General features: G+C 46.8%; 2 protein-coding genes across 3 annotated transcripts in view; both read left to right on the top strand.

The window, feature by feature from the left end:
* Nucleotides 1-22,921, top strand: part of PUS1 (pseudouridine synthase 1) — a 364,184-nt gene that overhangs the window by 291,017 nt on the left and 50,246 nt on the right. The gene's annotated exons all lie outside the window — the stretch shown is intronic.
* The window catches only part of ULK1 (unc-51 like autophagy activating kinase 1), a 110,938-nt gene that overhangs the window by 58,238 nt on the left and 29,779 nt on the right, over nt 1-22,921 (top strand). The window contains exons 10-16 of one of the 2 annotated variants that reach the window (XM_063144390.1): nt 2,678-2,760; nt 5,950-6,000; nt 16,088-16,176; nt 17,876-18,035; nt 18,647-18,707; nt 20,170-20,259; nt 22,043-22,171. In XM_063144390.1, the coding sequence (XP_063000460.1) occupies nt 2,678-2,760; nt 5,950-6,000; nt 16,088-16,176; nt 17,876-18,035; nt 18,647-18,707; nt 20,170-20,259; nt 22,043-22,171 (663 nt within the window). The remainder of the gene's footprint in view (nt 1-2,677; nt 2,761-5,949; nt 6,001-16,087; nt 16,177-17,875; nt 18,036-18,646; nt 18,708-20,169; nt 20,260-22,042; nt 22,172-22,921) is intronic. The other variant, XM_063144392.1, reaches the window with a different exon arrangement.

The following is a 22,921-nucleotide window of genomic DNA, read 5'->3' on the forward strand; positions in this document are numbered from 1 at the left end:
GGATTAGTTGCCCAGCCCAGCCCTAGGCAGAGAAATCACCTGACTTGGGATGAAGTAGCTACCCTACGCTCCTAATATTCTGGACAAGATGGAGTTTTTGGCCCGCTCAAGGGAGGCGGTCCTTAAGCAGCTGTCCAGGAGGGGGCCATACAGCAGCCCCTGCGACCGGCATTTTCTGTTCTAACGTCTCCCCTGCCGCCAACGCTGCCCCTCCCATGCCTGCAATCCGAGCTTGAACTTTCCCCCCTTCGCTCCACCCAGCCGGGTCAGACGTGGCTTTTGCAGCTGTTAATGCTCTCCAGGTTCTAGGAACTGGCTGCACGAGGCTCGCGGATTTCGTAGAAAACCTCGACGCTTTTATTTCAAATTCTCTAAAAGGAGGCCTGTGCGCAACGGCTCTTTTATTTTGTTTTTCCTCGGCCTGCCTGGCCCGTTAACCAGTGTCCGGTTGCTTTCCACTTTGGCCTCCTTCTCTCCTTTCGGGTGTGTTCCGTCTCAACCCCCCACGACATCAGCTGGGGAAACAGAGAGGCAGAGATGTGTTGGAAACGCTGCCCAAAAAGTAGCCCCTGGCAAGCTGTTGTTTACTTTGACATTTCTGAGTAAAAGCTGGCTTTCCACGTGGGAAGGGGAGGGGAAGCCTGCAAGGCAGAGAGCCGTACTAGACGAAGAGGAGGGCATTCTCAGCGGCAGAGACAGGCGAATGTGCGTTACCTTATCCGACCTCTCCAAGCGAGTTTGGCAGGCGGCTGGCGGCAGCAACCATGTTCTGTGCAGAGCAAATGCCAAGGCAGCCTGGATTTGCCTGTGCAAAACTTTTAAATGGTTCTGCCAGGATCTCTCTCTCTCTCTCTCTCTCTCTCTCTCTCTCTCTCTCTCTCCTGGACATGTCTCTGCTGCCGTCTGGAATCCATTACTGAGATGAATAAGTCATCTCAGCTTGGCGCGTTCTGCTTTCCCTGGACCGCCACTGCAGGTGGTGTCATGAAAGCCGGAAGGGCAGTTTTTTTGTCGCCAGAAAAGCCTCCGAAAGGCCTCACACCATTTAAAATCAACAACACCCAACCCAACTTCCACCCTTTGAGATGGGCAGGGGTGGTGGGAGCCTCTCCAGGTACTACTTGCCAAATAAGGTCCAGCTGACAAGCTTTGTTGCTTTTGTTCTCTCCTTCCAGCAAATTAGGTTGGTAACAAGTAGGGCCTGAGCTGCAAAAGTATTTTTTAAAATCATTTTTTTATGTTATAAGTTTGAACAAAATAAATAATAATAATGCAAGTGTAACTGCATACTTCAAAAGCCTCAATTTAAAATATTACAACATTCTCAGTGGAAAAAGCCAGTGTGGTGTAGTGGTTAGAGTGTTGGACTGGAAGTCGGGAGATCCGGGTTCTAGTCCCCACTCAGCCACGGAAAACCCACTGGGTGACTTTGGGCCAGTCACAGACTCTCAGCCCAACCCACCTCACAGGGTTGTTGTTGTGAGGGTAACATGGAGAGGAGGAGGATTATGTATGCCGCCTTGGGTTCCTTGGAGGAAAAAAGGCGGTATATAAATGCAATAATAAATAAATAAATAAGGAGTAAATTACACCTAAACTTCAGTGAAGGCAGACCAAATATCCGAATACAAGTCCATTTGTTAGTGTCTCTTCCAAATGTTGCTAGTGTTGGGTCTTCAATCCGTTGCATTCTAGGCGGTGAGCTTTTATCTTTCCGAAGTTGTAGTATCAGTCTTTTGGCAGTCAAGAGCCAGTGTGGGGTAGTGGCTAAAGTGTCGGCCTGGGAGCCAGGAGATCCGGGTTCTAGTCCCCACTTAGCCATGGAAACCCGATGGGTGACTCTGGACCAGTCACAGACTCTCAGCCCAGCCTACCTCACAGGGTTGTTGTTCTGAGGATAAAATGGAGAGGAAGAGCATTGTGTATGCTGCCTTGGGTTCCTCGGAGGAAAAAAGGTGGGATATAAATGCAATAATAAATAATAATTTAAAACGAGGGCACGGAAAATACATTAGTGACTCCAGAAGTCTTGAACTCTCTCCTCAAAGAGGTCAAGAGAGGGACCTGTTTCCTTGGGTTTTCAGAGAGGTTGTAAAACCCAATTCTTAGGTCAGGACTTTGGACTGAACGTGTTTCTTTCTTCTTTCCTCTCCCTCCCCATGCCCCCGTGCCCCTGCGGTGGTTGACCACAAGATGTAGTGACGGCCACCAATCTGGATGGCTTTAAAAGGGGGTTGGATAAATTCCTGGAGGAGAAGGCTATCCATGGCAGCTAGTGCTAATGGCTATGTGGTACCTCCAGTATCCGAGACAGTAAGCCTGTGTGCACCAGTTGCTGGGGAACATGGGTGGGGAGGGTGCTGTTGCACCATGTCCTGCTTTGTGGGTCCCTGGTCGACAGCTGGTTAGCCACTGTGCGAACAGAGTGCTGGACAAGATGGACACTTGGTCTGATCCAGCAGGGCTCTTCTTATGTTCTAGTCTACCATGGTATAATTGGTTGTTTTGTGGCGTTAAGCTGTGTGTGTTTGAAGACTGTAAAACTGCTTTGAACTGCTCAGGAAAGGGTTCTAAAAGTCTTCCAAACACCAGTTTTCTAGACTGCGGCACACAAGATGAGACACCGGCATTGTATGACCCTAACTCTTTCCCACCTATTTTTATTTTCCTTTCAAAGCATCCCAAGGGAGACTTCGGCCCACTTGAGGCAACTTCTGCTAGGACTCTTGCGACGGAATCACAAGGACCGCATGGACTTCGGTAAGAGACGCTCCGTTCTTGGGCCTTGGTTAGTTAGGCCTACCAGAGACCTGCCTCCTGCAGCCTCCATCTTTCAACCTTCTGAGGCAGCGGTGGGGGCGCTTTCTTCGATGGGGCATCCCATTCCGATCAGGGGCGGTTGGTGAGCAGCCTATTTAATTTCCCCTGACATGGCTTAGATCTTGGGCATTGTCTGAAAATGTAATGGGCGGCCCTCGGATGCAGGGTCTGGGACCTGTCATTTACTTTCCCCACTATGCTGAGGACCAATGGTACAGCAGAGGCATTGTGGGAAATTTTAAGAGGCAGTTCGCCACCAATTGGAGCGTTACTACCTGGTAAGCGTGCGTGGCAGGTGGTACTTTGCCAATGGCCTCCTCAAACCTAAAGATGGAGGAGAGCTTGCTCTCTCTTAGTGGTCCTCCTGTTTGAGAATGAAGCCAAAAGGCTTTGTTGGAGAATGCAAGCACCTTGACTTGGAAAGTTGTTGTTCTTGTTATTATTTCCAATATTTATATACTGCGCAATTATCTAACACAGGCCTTAGCTAGACCTAAGGATTATCCCAGGCAAATGGAGGGGTCATCCCTGCCTGCATCCTGGATCCCCATGTGTGTCATTTGGATGCACAGGGATGATCCCGGGACAATCCCGGGATATAGGCCTGGTCTAGCCATGGCCACAGATTCCAGAGTGGTGAACATAGGTATGAACAGTAAGAGAAAAGACATTTTAAAAAGCAAATTGAAATTAAAAAAGCTAATTGTTCAGTTTCAAAACAAAGGAACCAGAAAAACAGCGGCTGGTCAGCTGAGGAAGGCTTCTCGAAACAGAGTTGTTTTAGGAGGCGCCGGAAGCAGCCTAGTGTCCTCCAGGGACAGGGAGTTCCACAGAGAAGGGGCCACCACACTAAAGGCTCTTCTTCTGGTGGATTCCAATTGGGCCACAGGTCCACGTGGAACCACCAGGAGCCTACCCTCCGACGACGTCAGTGATCGGGCAGGTTGGTAAGGGAGAAGGCGCTCTCTCGGGTATCCGGGTCCCAAGATGTTTACTTCAGTTCAGTTTGCATTTGATTTTTTTAAGCAACTGGCTCCTTGTGGATATCATGCAGTCCATCATGCTTAACCCTAATTGGTTTGCCATCTGTTATTCTTTCAGATTAGAACTGTCAATGAAACGGGTTAGCCAGAGCATCTGGCCAAAGCAAGCCCGGGGATTAAATTGTCCCCGGTTTTAATCTCTCATCACTCTCTTCCCCTCCTCCTCCTTTTTTTTTTTAAAAACGTTTTAGCTTCGCGGGTTTGGGTTTCGTGAAGGCTCAGCACGCTTTTCTTGTAGGTGTGGTCATTTTTTTATTTAACCAATAGGTTGACCCAAGAATGCCTTTGGTTGGGTTGTTTTAATCTCCTGCCAACAGTCTGCGAGGTTTTCCAAGCGGCTGTAGGGTGCCTTAAGCAAGGCGTCTTGTGGTCTTGCAGAGCAAAGGCTTTCCGCCCCTGAAGGTTTTTGCCTTCTGCTGGCAGCGGTTGTCCCGATTCAGAGCTCTGTGTGCTCTGATGTGCATGTAGGGCCCCTATATTTCTCCATTCGTTCAAATTCGGTTCTTTATGGCCAGTGGCCATTACAATCTAAACACAGGAAAACATATCTGTAAAACATTGAGCCATCAATATGATGGGGCCCTCACTGGTAAGGCCCTGAAAACACGAGGAGTAAAGATTTTAAGCATTTGTTTAAACTGAAGCCAAACTCCCCTTCGCTTTTGTCACTGCTATTGTTCAGGTAGGCCTCTCTTGCCTTCGTCGCAACTAGAGCAAATAGAGCTACTCTACAGCTGATGAATTTGTCTGTGTCCACCAGCAGCCATCTGATCTTATGGTCCTCTGGTAGACTTTCTAAGGAAATTTGGACAGGGAGGATAAATTTGCCCCTACCAGGGTTATGTACAAGAGAATATAAAGTATAGTACATACCGTATTTCTTCGATTGTAAGACGCCATCGATTGTAAGACGCACACTAATTTCAGTACCACCAACAGAAAAAAAACCCACCTAAGACGCACCCCATTTTTAGAGGGGTTTATATGGGGAAAAAAGTGCGTCTTAGAATCGAAGAAATAGGGTATATGTACTAGCTTCCTCGTTGATCGCAACTCAAGGGGCAGATCTTTCTAGCTCTTGCGCTTCAGCATGCAGGACAGGCTGTAATTGTCATGTTCTTGCCTGTTCCCTCTGGCATTCACATGTGCTGGCAAGTATTGCATCCAGTTCTGGGCTCCACAATTCAAGAAGGGCGCAGACAAGCTAGAGCGTGTTCAGAGGAGGGCAACCAGGATGATCAGGGGTCTGGAAACAAAGCCCTATGAGGACAGGCTGAAACAACTGGGCATGTTGAGCCTGGAGAACAGAAGATTGAGGGGAGACATGATAGCACTCTTCAAATACTTGAAAGGTTATCACACAGAGGAGAGCCAGGATCTCTTTTCGATCTTCCCAGAGTGCAGGACACGGAATAACGGGCTCAAGTTAAAGGAAGCCAGATTCCAGCTGGACATCAGGAAAAACTTCCTGACTGTTAGAGCAGTACGACAATGGAATCAGTTACCTAGGGAGGTTGTGGGCTCTCCCCAATGAGAGGCCTTCAAGAGGCAGCTGGACAACCATCTGTCAGGGATGCTTTAGGGTGGATTCCTGCATTGAGTGGGTGGGTTGGACTCAATGGCCTTGTAGTCCCCTTCCAACTCTGCTATTCTATGATTCTATAAGCTTACACGAGACACTCACATCAGTGAGACTTCTTTTATTGAGGAAATCACACGGTAGCCAAGTTTAATGGTTATAGAGTCTCCAAAACACACTTAAAGCTGAACAATGGTTAGGAAGCTTTAGGCTCTTTTTCTGAAACGATCCTTAAGGCAAACACTCGGAGAGGGGTGTGTGTGAATAGGGTATGCCAATAACAGCTTTTTGTGGCTTTCATTGGAGTTACGGAAGGGGGATCTGAAAGCCTGGTTGGCTGAAGAGATCTCAAAATCTTGCACAATCCCTCCCGGATTTCTTTGGTTATCGTAAGTGAAGGTATAATTACTGCAACATGTATTCTGGAAATGTTCTTATGGGGAACACCTTGTCGTTTTCTTTTCTTTTCTCGTCTGACTTGCTTTTCCCCCCCGTCTTCCTCCTCAGATGAATTTTTCCATCACCCTTTCTTGGATGCAAGTGCCTCTATGAAAAAATGTAAGTTCATTTCCTTCTTTCAGTGTCTTTTTGTAAGTTTTCAGTTTACACATATACACACACACACCGTAAATTCATCCGGCGCCTTGCAAATTTAGATGCGCATTCCCCGTTGCTCCCTCAAGGCTGTTTCCGGTGTGTGAAAGGGTGACAGAACTTGCACACCTGGTCATCCTATTCCGTAGGTGGCCTTGCTTGCTCTTTGCTTGGAGGAGACTAGCCTCTGTTATGAATTACGTTCTGCCTCCTGAGTTTTGAATGTAAAAATATTCCGTTTCTTGGCCTTTTATGAGCAATCAGCCGAGATGTTTACCAAAATTTCATCTTTCTGTGAAGTGTGGAGGTAGCTTAGCTATTTGGGTGGTGTCGGTGGGGACTTCAGTCCCTCATTTTGAGAGATAGAAATATACATGTTCTGTTTTCAGAGAGTGTCTTGCACTAAATGAACCAAATCTCAGCTTTCTAAGTCACGGGAGGTTCCCTTAAGGTTATAGGACCACTGCTTATCAGTGAGATGCAAACATCTTTCTGAATCCCCGTCCCCTTCCACAGCGCTGCAAAACTTTTAACATGTAGCCAAAATATCTACAGCCAATCCCTTTTAGTTAATTTCTTAATAACAATATGGAAATAATGAATGAGCGCTGAGCTCGTTACGCTAATTCTCGCTGGTTTTATGGTGACGCAAGCGTCATCCTGTCTTGACGTCATAGGACCACTTTTAGTTTTTAATCTTTATAATGGCGGTTTCTGCTTTTCGTTACCTGTTTTGGGCCTTAGGGAATAGACTGTCACACATAGCTAAATGGAAAAGGAATTCATCAACTTGAAAGATCCGAGGGAGGCGGAGGGAAAGCGGAACAGTTTTAGAACTAGAATGAAATGAAATAGAGGCAGACTTGCATAATGAGGACGCACAAAAATGTTGGTGGTGAGGTTTCCTGTTAGGAGAGTGTTGGTAAATACAAATTGACCAAAGGATCTAGTTGTAGCTCTGTGGAAGAGTGGATCCTTTGCCAGCAGAAGCATTTTCTGTTGGAACAGGGAAGAACATTTCCTGTTGAAACCATCTTCGGTCGCTGGACTGGCGAAGTCCCCTTTTTACTCAAGACTGTGAAGATCCACCACCTCTCACAGTAGACTGTGTTGGCCTTTCCCCAACCTTTGCTCCCGAGGCGATGTGGGAGTACAACTCCCATCACTCCAACCAGCATGGCCAAGGGATGGTGGGAGTTGTAGTCCAATGACACCTTGGGCACTCAAGACTCGATGGCCTTGTAGGCCCCTTCCAACTCTGCGATTCTATGATTCCATGAAGTCCACTTCGTGTGCTGACTTCAATCGGCTTCAGCAGATGTCCTAACATAATCTGCTTGCACCTGGCCTACAAGAAGGGATTACACGGAGGCTGGCAAATTTGTGATTCTGAGATTACAAGAATGCAGGGGCAAGGAGCACTTGCATACTGGGGGCACGGCAGGCAGATCCGTATGCGTGGGGGATAGAGTGCTTCATCCTTGCACCTAGCAAGTTCCCCTCTATTGGGATGGGTTCACAAAGTAGTGTTTTCAGAACCAGTGATGGGTGCTCTTATTAGAAACTATATATCTATATCTATATATCTATATCTATATCTCTGTTAGGAGTTATATGTGACATACCCCTTCACGTTTTGTGGGAGATTTATCACGTTTATTTAGCAGAGAGAAAGATAGCAGCAGCAGAATACTTGATCAGATGTTGTATATTAAACTGTTTCTTTATGATGAGCGTGAAGAAACTATGAGCCTCGTGTGGCGCAGAGCGGTAAAGCAGCAGTTTCTGCAGCTGAAACTCCCCCCACGGCCTGAGTTCAATCCCAGCAGAAGCTGGTTTCAGGCAGCCAGCTCAGATCGACTCAGCCTTCCATCCTTCCGAGGTCGGTAAAATGAGTACCCAGTTAGCTGGGGGAAAGGCAATAACGGCCGGGGAAGGCAACGGCAAACCACCCCGCTATAAGGCCTGCCAAGAAAACGTCAGCGAAAGCTGGCGTCCCTCCAAGAGTCAGTAATGACTCAGTGCTTGCACGAGAGGTTCCTTTCCTTTCCTGAAGACAGTAGTAAAGAATGCATCATCAAATAACGAGAGAGACTACAAAAACAGTCTATCCTTTACTTAATGCAGATGAAGGAGAGAAGAGCAGTTAACTGCCTTTTCTCAACCGTAATGGAATAGAGCAGAAATCCCCCCCCCTCCCGCTTTATACTGGTAGAATGTTGCTCTATCTAGAATCAGACTATGCATAACGCATCATCAATATTTCTAACAGCTCTATCGTTCTTTTATCATGTCAGCCAATTAGCAAATGCTGGGAGGTGCATTACGGCTATCACGCGGGGTGTTTATTTTTTATTTCATTTTTTTTGCTGTAACTTAGACGGGTGATGGTAAACGTACCTTGAGGTATCTAGCATTGGATACTTCTAAGGAAATCGAGGCCTTTGGCCACCATTGCTTTGAAGCAGGAGTTGTGATTTCATCCCTGAACATAACTGTAAATAATACAATCCCCCCTCCCCATCCTTAACTGTACTTAGGTGTCACTTCCGCGGGCAGAAAAAAATTCTCCTGGTTTAGGGGCACTTGCAAGCCCTCCTGGTCCTTACCTTTAACTCCGGTATCGCCCTGGGGGGAAGACCTTGAGAGACTAAGTCCTCCTCGGAACCGGAAAGGTTACTGCCGACTCAAGGGAGTTCACAGTCCATCAGATCCCTCTGCCCCATCGGCTGTTCCCTTGTGGAGAATCGTCTCGACGAAGTCTGAGCCGCTCGCCGACCAGGAGAGATCGACTCAGCCCTGGCCCACACCCCAGCCCCTTTGGCGGCCACCCCGAATGGCACCACCGTCGGCTCCGGCATTATGGAGTCCTAGCCGGCAGGGATCCCCGAAAAAGCAAGAAAGGATTTTTTTGACTTGGCCTCCGTTCCCTTCGCTGCCAGCTTCCTCAAAACCAGTGCGTGGGGCGACCCCGCTGAAGCCACGAAGCCACGAGGGGCAGAGAAAAGTTGCTGTTGTCCGGCCGCTGTCTCAAGCCTCGAACGCCTCTCTGCCTTGGGACGCTGGTCCCATCAAACGGCCACGACCCAAGGCATTTACAGGCCCAGCGCCGGTGCCCAGACCACGGCCTTCCTATGTCTGGATATGAATCGGGAGTCAGGCTCATTAAGTTCACGGTCTCTGTGTCCATCTCATGCCAGAAAAACAACGATAACTGTGCAACCACATATCGGCTGATGAAGAATTTGTGTTGTCATCTGTTGAGAGAGACGTGCACGGTCCAGAGGTCCATCCTGTCATCATACCTTTCAGTGCTTAAAATGTGCTTCAGTTGGCCTTGAGTCCAGTTCATGAACAATAACATAGCAGTCCATTGAATGAGAGAGAACATACAGGCCTCCTAACATTTCATTTCGCCATGCCCACCTGGAGAGGCCCTCCAGAGTTAGAGTTTTGGAAGGCTTTAGGTCCTTGTGGTGAACAACCACCAAGTTGCTGTTTATGTATGAACTGGGCCTCTTAGGAGTCAGACTAGGGAGATGTAGGAAAGCCTGACTTGATTGTTCAGAGATTTAGAGAACTTTGGGTTTCTTGGAAAGCAAATGATGGATGAACATCAGGACTGAGTCTGTTTGTGGCTCTTCAACAGTCTCATATGAACGGGTTCTCTGAACGCTTGCTTGTAAGCATGTGCTCCTTCTGAGTGTATTTGCCCATTATCCTGGTAGTATTTTGGGAAGGGGCCGTAGCTCAGTGGTGGAGCATGACGCAGAAGATCCTAGGGTCGAATCTTCAAGCAAAAGAGCTTCATGATCAGGACTGAGAAATATCTCTCTTTGTTTGAGATCTTGGAGAAGATTCCATCAGGACCAATAGCACTGAGCTAAGTGAACCAGTCAGCATGGTAGCTGCATGGTAGAGCAGAGAGGGCATCATGGCCATCCTAGCATCTCCCATCAAAATATGGCCATCAGTTTCGCCTACCTACAGTTCTACCTCTTCCCAACCACCTTAGTTACCCTACTCAGCAACGCAAAGATGGTCCTTCAGATGGTATTGGATGCCCAACTTCCATGAGCCCCAGCCGACATGGCCAAAGGTGTGGGGGGGTGGATGTTGTAGTCCAGTAGCATCTGGTGAGCCATAGGTTCCCCACCCCTTCAGTAATGAAACATGAAGCAATAGCGATTGACCAATCAGGGCCTCTCACTGAAATCCCTTATTTCAGTTCCAAGGTGCTCTCTTGGGCCCTTTCATTTTGTTAACTGTGAACCTGTTTTATATGTGCCTTTATTTTATATCCATGTTCATCTGTTATTTATTTATTTATTTATATCATATATTTATTTTTCTATTTATGTATCTGTATATTTGAATTCTAACATAATAATAATAATAAAACACAAAACGCATACCAGAGGTCGAAGTAGTGTTGTGTTTTGTTAGTTTTACCCTAAAAGTCGCCTCGTGTCCGCGCATTAATGCAGACTGATGCGCTGCTGTTGTGTGCTAACTGTGAACCATGTGGCATTACTGGCCAGAGTCAAGTCACTGGCACTTCCATACGAAGGCTAGGACTGCACCTCAACAAAAGAAATGTGCACTGATTAATCATATGAGTTTTGATCTATTTAGCAATTAATCAATCAGTTTTATGTCTTTTTTTTAAACATTTCATGGTGTAATTTTTAATTTACATACATTTATATCATATTGTATGTATGTATATTCTTCCACAAACTAAGCGTTACTTTAAAAAAACAACGTACTAGGACAAATTACTTTCCTTCCATATATCCCATATTATTATATACCTATAATTACAGCTCCAGCAAAAAAAACCACCCTTATAATTATTTATATCAATATTATATTGATATATATCAATATTTGACTCATATATTCAATAAATGGTGCCCAGGAATGCTTGAATCAATCTTTCTTTCTTTCGTTATATCTTGTCTTAAGGTGTACCAATTCTGTACACTTGATCAATTTAGATTTCCCTATGGATAAAACTAATATTTCTGAAGCACGGAATCCGGCACTTTGATTCCTAAAGTGTCATGAGCTCAACAAGATAGTCCTAAATTGTCCTTTTCACTCCTAAAAAAACCACCCTTGCCTGAACTTGTGGCATAAAACTCTATAGGTGGAACAAAGTGTTAGACTCTTTTTCTCTCCCTTCCAATTTTAAGGTTGCAATGGCTGTTAAGCTTCCATACCAATACAATAAAAATTGCACTGAGACCAATTTAGACCCATGTCCCTTTCTAAATACCAATTTTACTGGAGGTAGCAGATACCAATCAGGACTAGTAGCCCTTGATAGCCTTCTCCTCCAGGAATTTATCCAACCCCCTTTTAAAGCCATCCAAATTGGTGGCCATCACTATATCTTGTGGTAGCGAATTCCATAGTTTCTCTGTTTTCTGTGTGAAGAAGTACTTCCTTTGATTTGTCCTGAATCTTCCACCCATCAGCTTCATGAGATGACCCCATTAAGTCCTAGAATTTTCAGAGAGGGAGAAAAATGTCTCCCTGTCCACTTTCTCCACACCATGCATATTTTTGTACTTCTCTATCATGTCTCCTCTTAGCCTCCTTTTTTCCAAGCTAAACAATCCCAGCTGCTGTCAACTTCCCTTGACGCTCTACTCCCTTGATCATTTTAGTTGTCCCTTTCTGCATTTTTTCCCAGCACTGTTTTTTTCTGGGCTACAAGCTGGTTTATGCCTCCTGGTTGGCACAGAACTCTCTGGCCTATGTTCCCCAGCCTGACAGAGGCTCCTACCTGCAGTGGTGCCAAGTCACATGCAGTATACTCATGGACCTGATCCCTGGGAAGGCTAGTAATGCTCAATAACTCTCATACGAATGCTTGTGAGTGGCCCATTTCTGGACGAATACCCATCAGTGCTTGCCTGTGTTCATCTAAATGCAGCTCAAGAGGAAAGAAAGCTTTTGATTATAGCTCGGAACACATCCCTTGCCTTCGCTGTGCACTGTGCGCACTGCCTGGCTTCTGGGACACGGCTGAAACCCTGGCAAACCTGTGTCAAATGGCACATTAAGAAGCAAGTTGGGTTTGTTTGGCCTGGTTCATTTGCTCGCTGGTTGGTGCTCTAACTGGCATAGTGGCAGAGCGCCGTACCTCCTTGCCTCCGTCATACCATGTGAGACAGGCACTCTGTGGCAACCCAAATCCCTTGATCATTTTCCTGTGCATGTCAGGGAGGGGAGAAACTCACCACTTCAGGCTAATACAGGAGGGACCAGAGCAATCTTTTCCCATTAACAGCAACCGGATCCTCTTTAAATTAGAGATATCAGGGCCTTCTGCATGCAAAGCCTGCGAGCATAAAAAATAAATAAAAATCCCATGTTGGATCAGAGCCAATGCCTATCTAAGAACCAGGGTGGATTTGATTTAAATCAATTTGATTTAAATCACGATTTAAATCCCTACTCAGAAAGACTCTATTTAATCATATGACTCCCCACCCCCCAAAAGTGCACTCTATTCATTGAATTTTTTGAAACTTAGCACTTAAGAGGTAAGGGGTTGATTCTGTGCACATAGATTTGCAAAGGAACAATGGGATTGTGATCTCCGCAGACACAAATTCACAGTTTTGAGAACTGTAAGACCAAGCATCTGTGATAATATCTTCTAGATAGAAAAACTGCCCAATAATCTTACAGAAACCTCTGGAAGAGCATGACATGGTGAATGGATGAATGGAATTCATTTACCAAAAAATTAAAACATTGCAGGAATATACAGCCTCATGCTACATAATTAAAAACGAATCCTTATTTCATGATGAAATAATCTTTGGACTATAATGTATCTTAAATAGAGAACTACCTTTAGATAGTTTTTTCCTCAAAAAGCATTTTATTAAAAAAAATGGATTTAAATTTTAAAAAATAATTTATTTTTATTTTTTAAAAAAAATCATTGATTTTTATCCACCCTGCTAAGAACATAAGAAGCTCCCAGATGCTGGATCAGACCAAGGGTCCATCTAGTCCAGCACTCTGTTCGCACAGTGGCCGACCAGCCACCGGCAAGGGATGAACAGGCAGGACATGGTGCAACAGCACCCTCCTGCCCATGTTCCCCAGCACCTGGTGCATACAGGCTTATTGCCTCGAATACTGGAGATAGCACGCAACCATCACGGCTAGCAGCCGTTGATAGCACACAACCATCAGGCCTAGCAGCCGTTGATAGCACACAACCATCAGACCTAGTAGCCGTTGATAGCACACAACCATCAGACCTAGTAGCCGTTGATAGCACACAACCATCAGGCCTAGTAGCCGTTGATAGCACACAACCATCAGGCCTAGTAGCCGTTGATAGCACACAACCATCAGGCCTAGTAGCCGTTGATAGCACACAACCATCAGGCCTAGTAGCCGTTGATAGCACACAACCATCAGGCCTAGTAGCCGTTGATAGCACACAACCATCAGACCTAGTAGCCGTTGATAGCACACAACCATCAGGCCTAGCAGCCGTTGATAGCACACAACCGTCACGGCTAGTAGCCGTTGATAGCACACAACCATCAGGCCTAGCAGCCGTTGATAGCACGCAACCATCAGGCCTAGCAGCCGTTGATAGCACGCAACCATCAGGTCTAGCAGCCGTTGATAGCACGCAACCATCAGGGCTAGCAGCCGTTGATAGCACGCAACCATCAGGGCTAGCAGCCGTTGATAGCACACAACCGTCACGGCTAGTAGCCGTTGATAGCACGCAACCATCAGGCCTAGTAGCCATCTAGTCCAGCGTTCTGTTCACACAACTAGATGCTGATGGAAACCCCCAAGCAGTGTCAGTCCTGCTCAGAAGCCTGCTCTACCATTGAGATGTGGCCCGTTCTCTATATTCACGATTTGAACCGGATAAGTGCAGCTTCCCCGTCTTCCCTTGCAGCGCGTCAGGTACAAACAAGCCCTCCGCCCCCTCTTTCTGTCCTTGAGTTCTCCCAATGATTTCTCCAAACTCGTCCAGTCAGCGTCTGATCCTGGAATTGCGCCTCCCTGCCAAAACCGCCGAGTGCAGACAGGCCCAAAAAACACGGCTCTGCAGGCAGAGAGCACCTGGCTGTTCAAAGCGTCGGTGACAAGAGGTCTCTTAATTGCAGGTCTCCATGGATTTCTTAATTCGTTGAATGTGTTTTTATTTCAGTCGCAACATTTTCTTCTCGCGTATCACCCTCGGCATCTCAGTCTTCTAATAAGAAGCCTGAAAACCGTACCTTATCTCCTTCACTTGAAGGAATAGAAGCTGGAGCCGGGTAATAATTTGTCTGTCAGGCGAAGGAAGAAGAGCAGTCACGTCTGAAACATTTTAATGATGGCTTCACACCCTTTAGTCTTTAGATTATTCCCTGCTTCAAAAACGAATAACTGGATTTGCACCTGAGATGGAAAGTCAGAATGACATGTGCACAAATATGTCTGTGTATTAGTCTGGGGGTTAATTTGACTGCATTTGTTTATCTCTTTTGCATTTATTTAGTCTGGGTTTATTTTACTAAAAGCGTTTATTTTCTGCTTCAATGTGACGCACATGATCAAAAACGATTGGCAGCAACCAATAATAATAATAAAAGGACAGCAGGAGATAATAAAGCAGACTTATATTTAAACACCTGGTCGCCATTGATGACGAGGAACTGAATGCAGGCAAACCTCCTGACCGTTAGAGCAGTACGACAATGGAACCAGTTACCTAGGGAGGTTACCTAGGGAGGTCCCATATATGGGACAAAAGGAACTTGAAAGGTTGTCACACAGACGAGGGCCAGGATCCTGTCTCGATCCTCCCCGAGTGCAAGACACAGAATAATAGGCTCAAGTTACAGGAAGCCAGATTCCGGCTGGACATCAGGAAAAACGTCCTGTCTGTTAGAGCAGTACGACAATGGAACTGATGACCTAGGGAGGTTGCGGGCTCTCCCACACTAGAGGCCTTCAAGAGGCAGCTGGACAACCATCTGTCAGGGATGCTTTATGGTGGATTTCTGCATTGAGCAGGGGGATTGGACTCCATGGCCTTGTAGGCCCCTTCCAACTCTACTATTCTATGATTCTATGAGTACATACAATTGTATGTAGGGGAGTGAGTAGGCTAATACAGGAGGGATCAGAGCTCTCTGCCAGCCCACAGCAGGCTAGTTTTTGTTTTGTTTTTTGTTTTTGCATGCTAGTAAGTTTTCTGGGCTTGCTCAGAAAGCTGTGATGAGTTCTCGAAAATGCAACTCTGGAAAAACAAGCCAAATGTCCGAGAAGTTGAAAGCCTGCCCGAACCAAAATGATGTTCAGTTTCGCTCAGAATGACCTCAGCGAGAGAACAAATAGATTTTCAGGACAACAACGGGGAAAGTTCTATCGCACGCTCTTGCCGACCAAAATATTTATCAGCTTGCTGTTTAGCTCGAAGGACTTTCAGAGCAGCTTACACTTAAAAACCTCAATCAGATCACAGAACTAATTAAAACAGCAACGCCAGAACAGCCTCATCAAAACAAGCAAACACCCACTGATGAGACTCCTGATGTTTTAGAAGTCTAAGATCCTAAAAGAGCTTTAAAAAAAATAAAATCAAGCCTTGGTCAAATTAAAAGGTCATCACTGGGCACCACGAGGAGGTCGGTGTCTGTGCCAGGTGAGCCTCCCCGGGGAGCTTATTCAACTGCCGTGGTGCTTCCACCAAAAAGGCCCTTTCCTCTGTCCGTGCCATAACAGCAGTGATTGAAGACAGGAAAATAACATGCCCTTTGAAATCTGCAGCCCAGCTAAAGAAATGAGAGATTACAGAAGAGAGGGGGGGATCCACCTGTCACAACCAATTGCCCTGAATGTTGACTTGTTTTCTCTCTCTCTGTTAAATGACGTTGTCTGGCACCTGAGGTAAATCTGTTGGCGTGAGGAAGGCGAGAAAGCCATTCTAATCCTGTTGTTGACAACCCAGAAAGCATGACCTTTCTTTTCTTCTCTTCCCCCCTCCCCCCCGGCCCCTTTTCTCCAGCTGCTTCTGTGCCAATGCCTTCTTATCCCAGCTCTGGCTCTGGGAGTTCATCCAGTAGCTCTTCTACATCCCATCTTGCATCTCCTCCAGTAAGTACATCTGTCGGTGTGGGTAGGTGTTCCCCCCCCCCAGCTTTTCTCATTTGGACTTTCTGGTAGCTGCTGGCTCCTTTGGGCCTTGCCATGCCACACCTGTCTAGTTCAACACCTAGGATAGGGTTTTTAGGAGGCGGTGATGTATAAGCCTTGGGCTGGGTGTGGCCATCAGCCCTGTAAGAAGAGCTCTGCTGGATCAGACAGTGACAGTGTCTAGTCCAGCATTCTGTTCACCCAGCAGCCAACCAGCATCCACAAGCAGGACATGAGTGCAACAGCACCCTCCCACCCATGTTCCCCAGCAACAGGTGTATATAGGCAGACTGTCTCTGATACCAGAGGTAGCATAGAGCCATCAGGACTAGTAGCCATAGATAGCCTGGCTCTATCTCTGTTTTGATCTGAGCCAGAAGCTTTGTCTCTCGGCTTCCCCCGAATGGCTAAAGCAGCTTCCTTCACCCTGGCTCCTTCCAGATGTGTTGGACTGCAACCTCCATCAGCTCCAGCCAGCATAGCCAATGGTTGACGATGCTAGGAGTTGTGGGCCAAAATATCTGGAGGGCAAGAGGTTGGCGAAGGCTAAGCTAAAGCTTTCCTAGAAGAGGGCCCTGGACTTTGCCCCCACGAGAATGTAATAGCTGGCTGTCCCTGATTGATCATTGATATGATCACCTCTTGCGGGATGAAAGAGAGGGAGTTGTCAGGATGAGGTTTGGTCTCCCTGTTCTGGATTGCGAATTGGACTCGAAAGCTGAAGAAGATGACCAGCCGAGACAGGAAGTGGGGGAGGAAATTCTCCAGGACTCTCCAGGAGTCGAGGAGGAATCTTCCCAGGAGCTTACCAGAGAGGAGGCCCAAGTTCAAAGATCATCCTCCCCGCCCCTGGTAACTCAGTCTTTGTCGGAGGGGGAGGGAGCATCGGAATGGACACATCCACCACAGGGTCAAGCAGGCAGAATTGAGAGGAGGTGGGGGGCAGCCCTCTTGACTATCCGCACAGCGGAGGTTACAGCTTGAAGACCCTCCATGAAGGAGGGGGTCTGGTAAAAGCCTGTTGGGCATGTTGGGAAACTGTCCATTTAGTTGATAGGCAACTGTCTTGCTTCGTTAGGCTAATTAAGCTTAGGGGACAGCACCTAGCATTCACACTCTCTTCAGATGTGAAGAGGTGCCTGTTTACTGAATAAAGCTTTATGGGTTGCACAGCAGACCTCCTTATTGTCTCAAAACTCAGTGGTGGTGGGGGAGTTGAGATCATGACAGGGGGGTCAATGTCCTGTTGATTCTTTTTCAACTTGCTTCTTCACATGTAAACAAACCAGAGACTGAAGTAAATTCAGCGGCAATTCTGAGTTGTCCAGGAGCGCTGGTCACGTAACCAGCTCAAGAATGGGATAACAACTGCCCGTTTCTACAGAAAAGAACCTTCCCCACTTCCTGAGGGTTGCACTGTTGGCAGGCGTTCGCTGGGTTCTGGGTCACTGAAATGGCCTTGTTTTGTTCCCGGGGCCTTTTAAAGAGCTCTCTTGAAAGAAGCAGCTGTTTCGTCGAAGTACTGGCAGCTCAAATGCACTGGCTCGTTTTAGGGGCGTTCTTGATGCAGTTTAATGGAGAGGAGCCGGCAGAATGCGGAACACGTTGTCTCAAAGGCTGCATTTGACTCCCATTTCTCCCCTTCCTTTCTTGTGAGCAGTCCCTCGGAGAGATGCCGCATCTCCAGGAGAAGGCTTTGGCCTCTCCTACCCAGGGTTCTCCTGGCTTCCTGCATGGGTCCAAGGAGTCGGCCGGCAGCAGCAGCAAGAATTCCTCCTGCGACACCGACGACTTCGTTATGGTGCCAGCCCAGTTTTCAAGTAAGCGGCAGTTTCTTTTGAAGCTGGGTGGCTGAGGCAAGGCCGATGGGGCAATGAGGTGTGGGGATGTGTGGAGGGTGGAGGACACGAATAGTGATCGCTCTGGGGGCTTTGAAAGTAAGATGGGAACATCTACCCTAGTTCCGAGACTGCTGAAACCTGGAACTAGCTGGTTCCTTTGAGGCTGCATTCTTTAACTTGGGAGTTCCTATAATGAAGGCCTTGGTACCTTGATGGGGAGATGGCAGTGCAAGCTAGTTTATTGGGGATGTGTTTTATGGGGATGCTGATCAGATTGCCGTCATGAAGAACCTCGATGGCAGGCCTTCTCTGTAGCGGCCCCCATCCTCTGGAAAATCCTCCCTCGTGTGGTTCGGGAGGCGGAAAATGTAACATCCTGAAAACGCCTCCTGAAAAGATATCCTTTTAGACAAGCTTTCCCTGGACTATAACTTACCCTGGTTTTATATGATACTTCTCTGTATATTATTATTTTAATTGTAAACTGCCCAGAGAGCCTTGGCAGTTGGGCACAACAACAAACAACAATTTATGTCACTCCATTAATATGGACCCGCAATTTAATCCTTCCTGTGCTTCTTGAAACCCAGGTGATATAGTTGTGGAGGCTGCAGGAGGAAAAACGATCCAGGACAGCTTGATGTGTAGCGGGTAAGGAAAAAGAACTTCAAAACTGAATTTCTAACCTGAACATACAAAGTTGCCGGATACAAACTTGGCCCATTGGTCCAGCTAGCCCATAATTGTCTATTCTCACAGAGAGCAGTAATCCCAAGGTCTTTCTTGCTACTGCGATTTGAGATCTTAGCGGGACATGCCAGTGATTGAATTTGTGACCTTCTTTATACAAAGCATGTGCTCTTTTATTGAGTTATGGGAATATCTGCCTCCCCAAAGAAACTTCCATTGAGGTGGATGTTACTGAAGTTTGGGATCTCCTTATTGTAGTCCCATCAGGGTGGTTCTAAATGTGGGTCTGAGAGGCTTGGAAAAAGGGACGGATCCTCTCCAGGTTCGAGGTGAGACCAGATACCCACAGCATCTCTCTCTCTCCCCGGAATTTGAATTATCCACCTGTTCTCCTACTCAAATATGAGCCTCATGTGGCGCAGAGCGGTAAAGCAGCAGTTTCTGCAGCTGAAACTCTCCCCACGGCCTGAGTTTGATCCCAGCGGAAGCTGGTTTCAGGCAGCCGGCTCGGGTCGACTCAGCCTTCCATCCTCCTGAGGACGGTAAAATGAGTACCCAGTTAGCTGGGGGAAAGGTAATCACGGCCGGGGAAGGCAACGGCAAACCACCCCGCTATAAGGCCTGCCAAGAAAATGTCAGCAAAAGCTAGCATCCCTCCAAGAGTCAGTAATGACTCAGTGCTTGCACGAGAGGTTCCTTTCCTTTCCTTTCCTCTCCTACTCAAGAGGCCAAAGTGAGTAAAGATAGGTAATTTAAAAAGTGGCCATCGGTGTTTAAAACATGATAAAACTCAGAGGCATGGTATAATGAAAAGAGAAGGTTTTAATTTGGCCTTCAACTCTCTGAAAGACCTCCCAAAAGAAAAGAAAAAAGTGCAGGATGACTACATCAATGGATAAACTGATAAAGCCTAAATGGATAAAGCCTAAAAATATTTTTTAAAGGGAAGCAGATGGGGGAGGTTGAACTGGTGCTGGACTCTTGGTAGACAGTTTGTGTATTATTATTAGTAGTAGTAGTATTTATTTATTTATATAGCACCATCAATACATTTGGAAGACACTTGCCCTAAAGGGGAAAGGCTGATTTCTTCTGCAAATAAACAGGATGGATGGGGTGATGGTGGTTATTTCCTTGCATCGTGGGGGTGGGGGTGCGGTAAACCGGAGAACCCAGGTTTTGGGGAGACCAGCCAGTATAACAAATAAATAAATACTATTCTCTGCGTTCCACTCACCACTGCAATCGCTGGGAGATACGTTTCAGTATTTGGGCTGACTTCATTTCCTGCTCTGAAAAAGGAACCCTTCTTTGCAACACCAATGAGAAGTTTGGGGCTGTAGGTTTTGTGGAAGGCGGTGACGTCTCTGATAGAAATACAGCACTCTTTGCTTGTTGTTTTTTCCCCTCTTCCCTTTTCCAGCAGCTCGCTGGTGGCTTCAGCAGGCTTGGAAAGCCAAGGAAGGACCCCGTCCCCTTCACCTCCTTACAGCAGTTCTCCGAGTTCCTGCGGGTAAGAGGAAAAAGCGGGCCGTGTTTTTCATCTGCACCCTGCCTGAAATGTGCAGTGCTTGATTTGCTACCGGCGGGGCGGGAGGAGATCGGTTCTTTGCCAGCGGTATTGGCCCACCGGCTCTTCCTTGCCAGGATTTTGATTGCTGTTGCTTCCGGAAGACCGGCAAAGGGTGTTGAATGCAAATGGGTTGGGTAGCCAAGCCTTGTGGCTGCCACACTCACAATTTGTTCTTTTATTGGGAAAAGAAAACATACCCCTTTCATTGGCAGAGGACACCAGTGGGTTAGCTTTCAAATACCGCTTACAGTCCAGGCCCACTGTGCCACCTTCCACATCTGGCCAACCCATTTGCATTCAACGCCCTTTGACAGTCTTCTGGAAGAAACAGCAAGTAGCATCAAAAGTCTGGCCAACAGGGTCACATGACGCCAGTACTTTTCAGCTTCTCTGGCTGCCAGTCCAGGTCTAAACCTGATTCAAAGTGCTGGTATTAACATTCAGAGACCTAAACGGCTTGGGGCCAGGTTATCTGAAGGAACGCCTCCTCCCATGTGTACCTGCCCGGACCCCTAAGATTATCTTCAGGGGTCCTTCTCTGTGAGCCCCTGTCAAAGGAAGAGAGGTAGGTGGCTACCAGGAGCGGGGCCTTCTCTGCTGTGGCACCAGCTCCCTATAGAGGTTTGCCTCGCACCTACATTATACTCTTTTAGACGCCAGGTGAAGAACTTTTTATTTTCTCAGTATTTTGACATTTTATCATATTATTATTGTTGTTGTTGTTATTTACATTTATATACCGCCCCATAGCCGAAGCTCTCTGGGCGGTTTACTAAGATTAAAACACTGAACATTAAAACCGATATACAACCTTTAAAACAATCAAAAGCATAAAAACAGATTAGATAATATCCATTTAAAACAACTATTCTGGGTCCGTTAAAATTCAACATACGCTGTTAAATGCCTGGGAGAAGAGAAAAGTCTTGACCTGGCGCTGAGAAGATTAAAATGTTGGCACCCGGCAAGCCTCTTTGGGGAGATCGTTCCACAATTGGGGGGCCACCGCCGAAAAGGCCCTCTCCCTTGTTACCATCCTCCGAGCTTCCCTCATCTTAGTCTTTTAACGTTGCTCTTTTAAATCTGTATAAATCTCTGCGCTACTGCTCGGTTTTATCCTGGTTGCGCTTTTATATTGTACTTTTCATATTGCGTTTTTCTTAATATATTTGTGGTTTGTTTTATACCTTGAATTGCATTGGATGGTTTTAATTTTGGGGAACTGCCCAGAGAGCTTCGGCGATTGGGCGGTATAGAAATCCAATAAATAAAACCTTGCCGCCTGCAATCCCTTCACCAGCAGCACTTCAGCGCCTAGTTGGTAGCTTTCTTTCCCCCCTCCCCAAGCTGGAGCAGCCCTCTGCAATTTTGGGGTTAGGGTTCAGCACCTTGGACAGCTCCTTTAGAGCTCTGGCTGGTTGTAACTGAAACCCGGAATGGATTCACAGCCCCACCGAAATCGGACCCACTAGTTTCCATTGTGTTTCTCCTAACACTTAGCCAAAATCTGTTTCCTGACCATTGGCACCTGCTGGTTCTAGTCCTGTCTTCCTGGGGCAACAAGGAACAACTCTGCTCCATCTTCCACATGACAACCTTCCAGATATAGGAAGACCGCTATCGCGCCTCCCCTTAATCTTCTCTTCTCCAGGCTAAACCTGCCCAGCTCTTTCAACTGCTCCTCATGCCCCCTCCCTAACAGTGCTTTGTCTGTATCCTGCAGTCGGCCCGGCCAGCTGACATCAAGCAGCAAATACGGACAATCGGTCCCCATCCCTGTCCCCACCCAGATCCACAACTACCGGCGGATTGAGCAGAACCTTCAGTCTCCGAATCAATACACTTCACCGCGGTGAGTTACCAAGACTTGCCGGCACTGGGAGTCTTGCGGGGCTGGGTTTCTGCCTTGTTGCCCTTCTTCATGGGTATTGTTGGACGTAGCATCTGTGAGGATTGTGTGTGTGTATGGGGTGCAATGCAGAGGATGTTGGCTATGCCCCATTATAATGGATGAGGAAACATCTGTTACATGTGCTGTTGACGTCGCCCACTTTCCCGTTGCCGTCGCCCACTTTCCCGTTGCCGTTGCCCGTAGCATTTTTTGTGAAACAACAGCAGGCAACCGGTTGTCATGCAAGAGAATGCTATATATCAGAAGCTGCTGCAGTTGATTTCCACACGTTCGATTGCATTCATTTAGCCTGCCTCCACCATCCTTTTTATCAGCCCGTTGGATGGCAAGATGTCGGATAATATCACTAGGATTTCAACAATAGGCGTGCCTTGACATGGTTTACCCATGGATTGGGGGAAGTCTTGAAACCTCTCCTGCGAATTCCCCCTCTGTGGAATTTTGCATGCAATACTCTCCTGGGTTCCTTTTCTAGGGAAGTCTTTATTTACCTTTGCTTGGGTGCTTAGTCAGGCATTTCAGCCATGTGCCTTAATTTATTTATTTATTTATTTAATTACATTTATATACCGCCCCACAGCCAAAGCTCTCTGGGCGGTTTACAACATTTAAAAATAGTAAACATTAAAAGTATACAATTTAAAACCACACACACACACACACACATAAAAACAGTATAAAAACAACAGT

Source organism: Elgaria multicarinata, chromosome 18 (assembly GCF_023053635.1).
Source record: "Elgaria multicarinata webbii isolate HBS135686 ecotype San Diego chromosome 18, rElgMul1.1.pri, whole genome shotgun sequence".
NCBI classification, from domain to species: domain Eukaryota; kingdom Metazoa; phylum Chordata; class Lepidosauria; order Squamata; family Anguidae; genus Elgaria; species Elgaria multicarinata.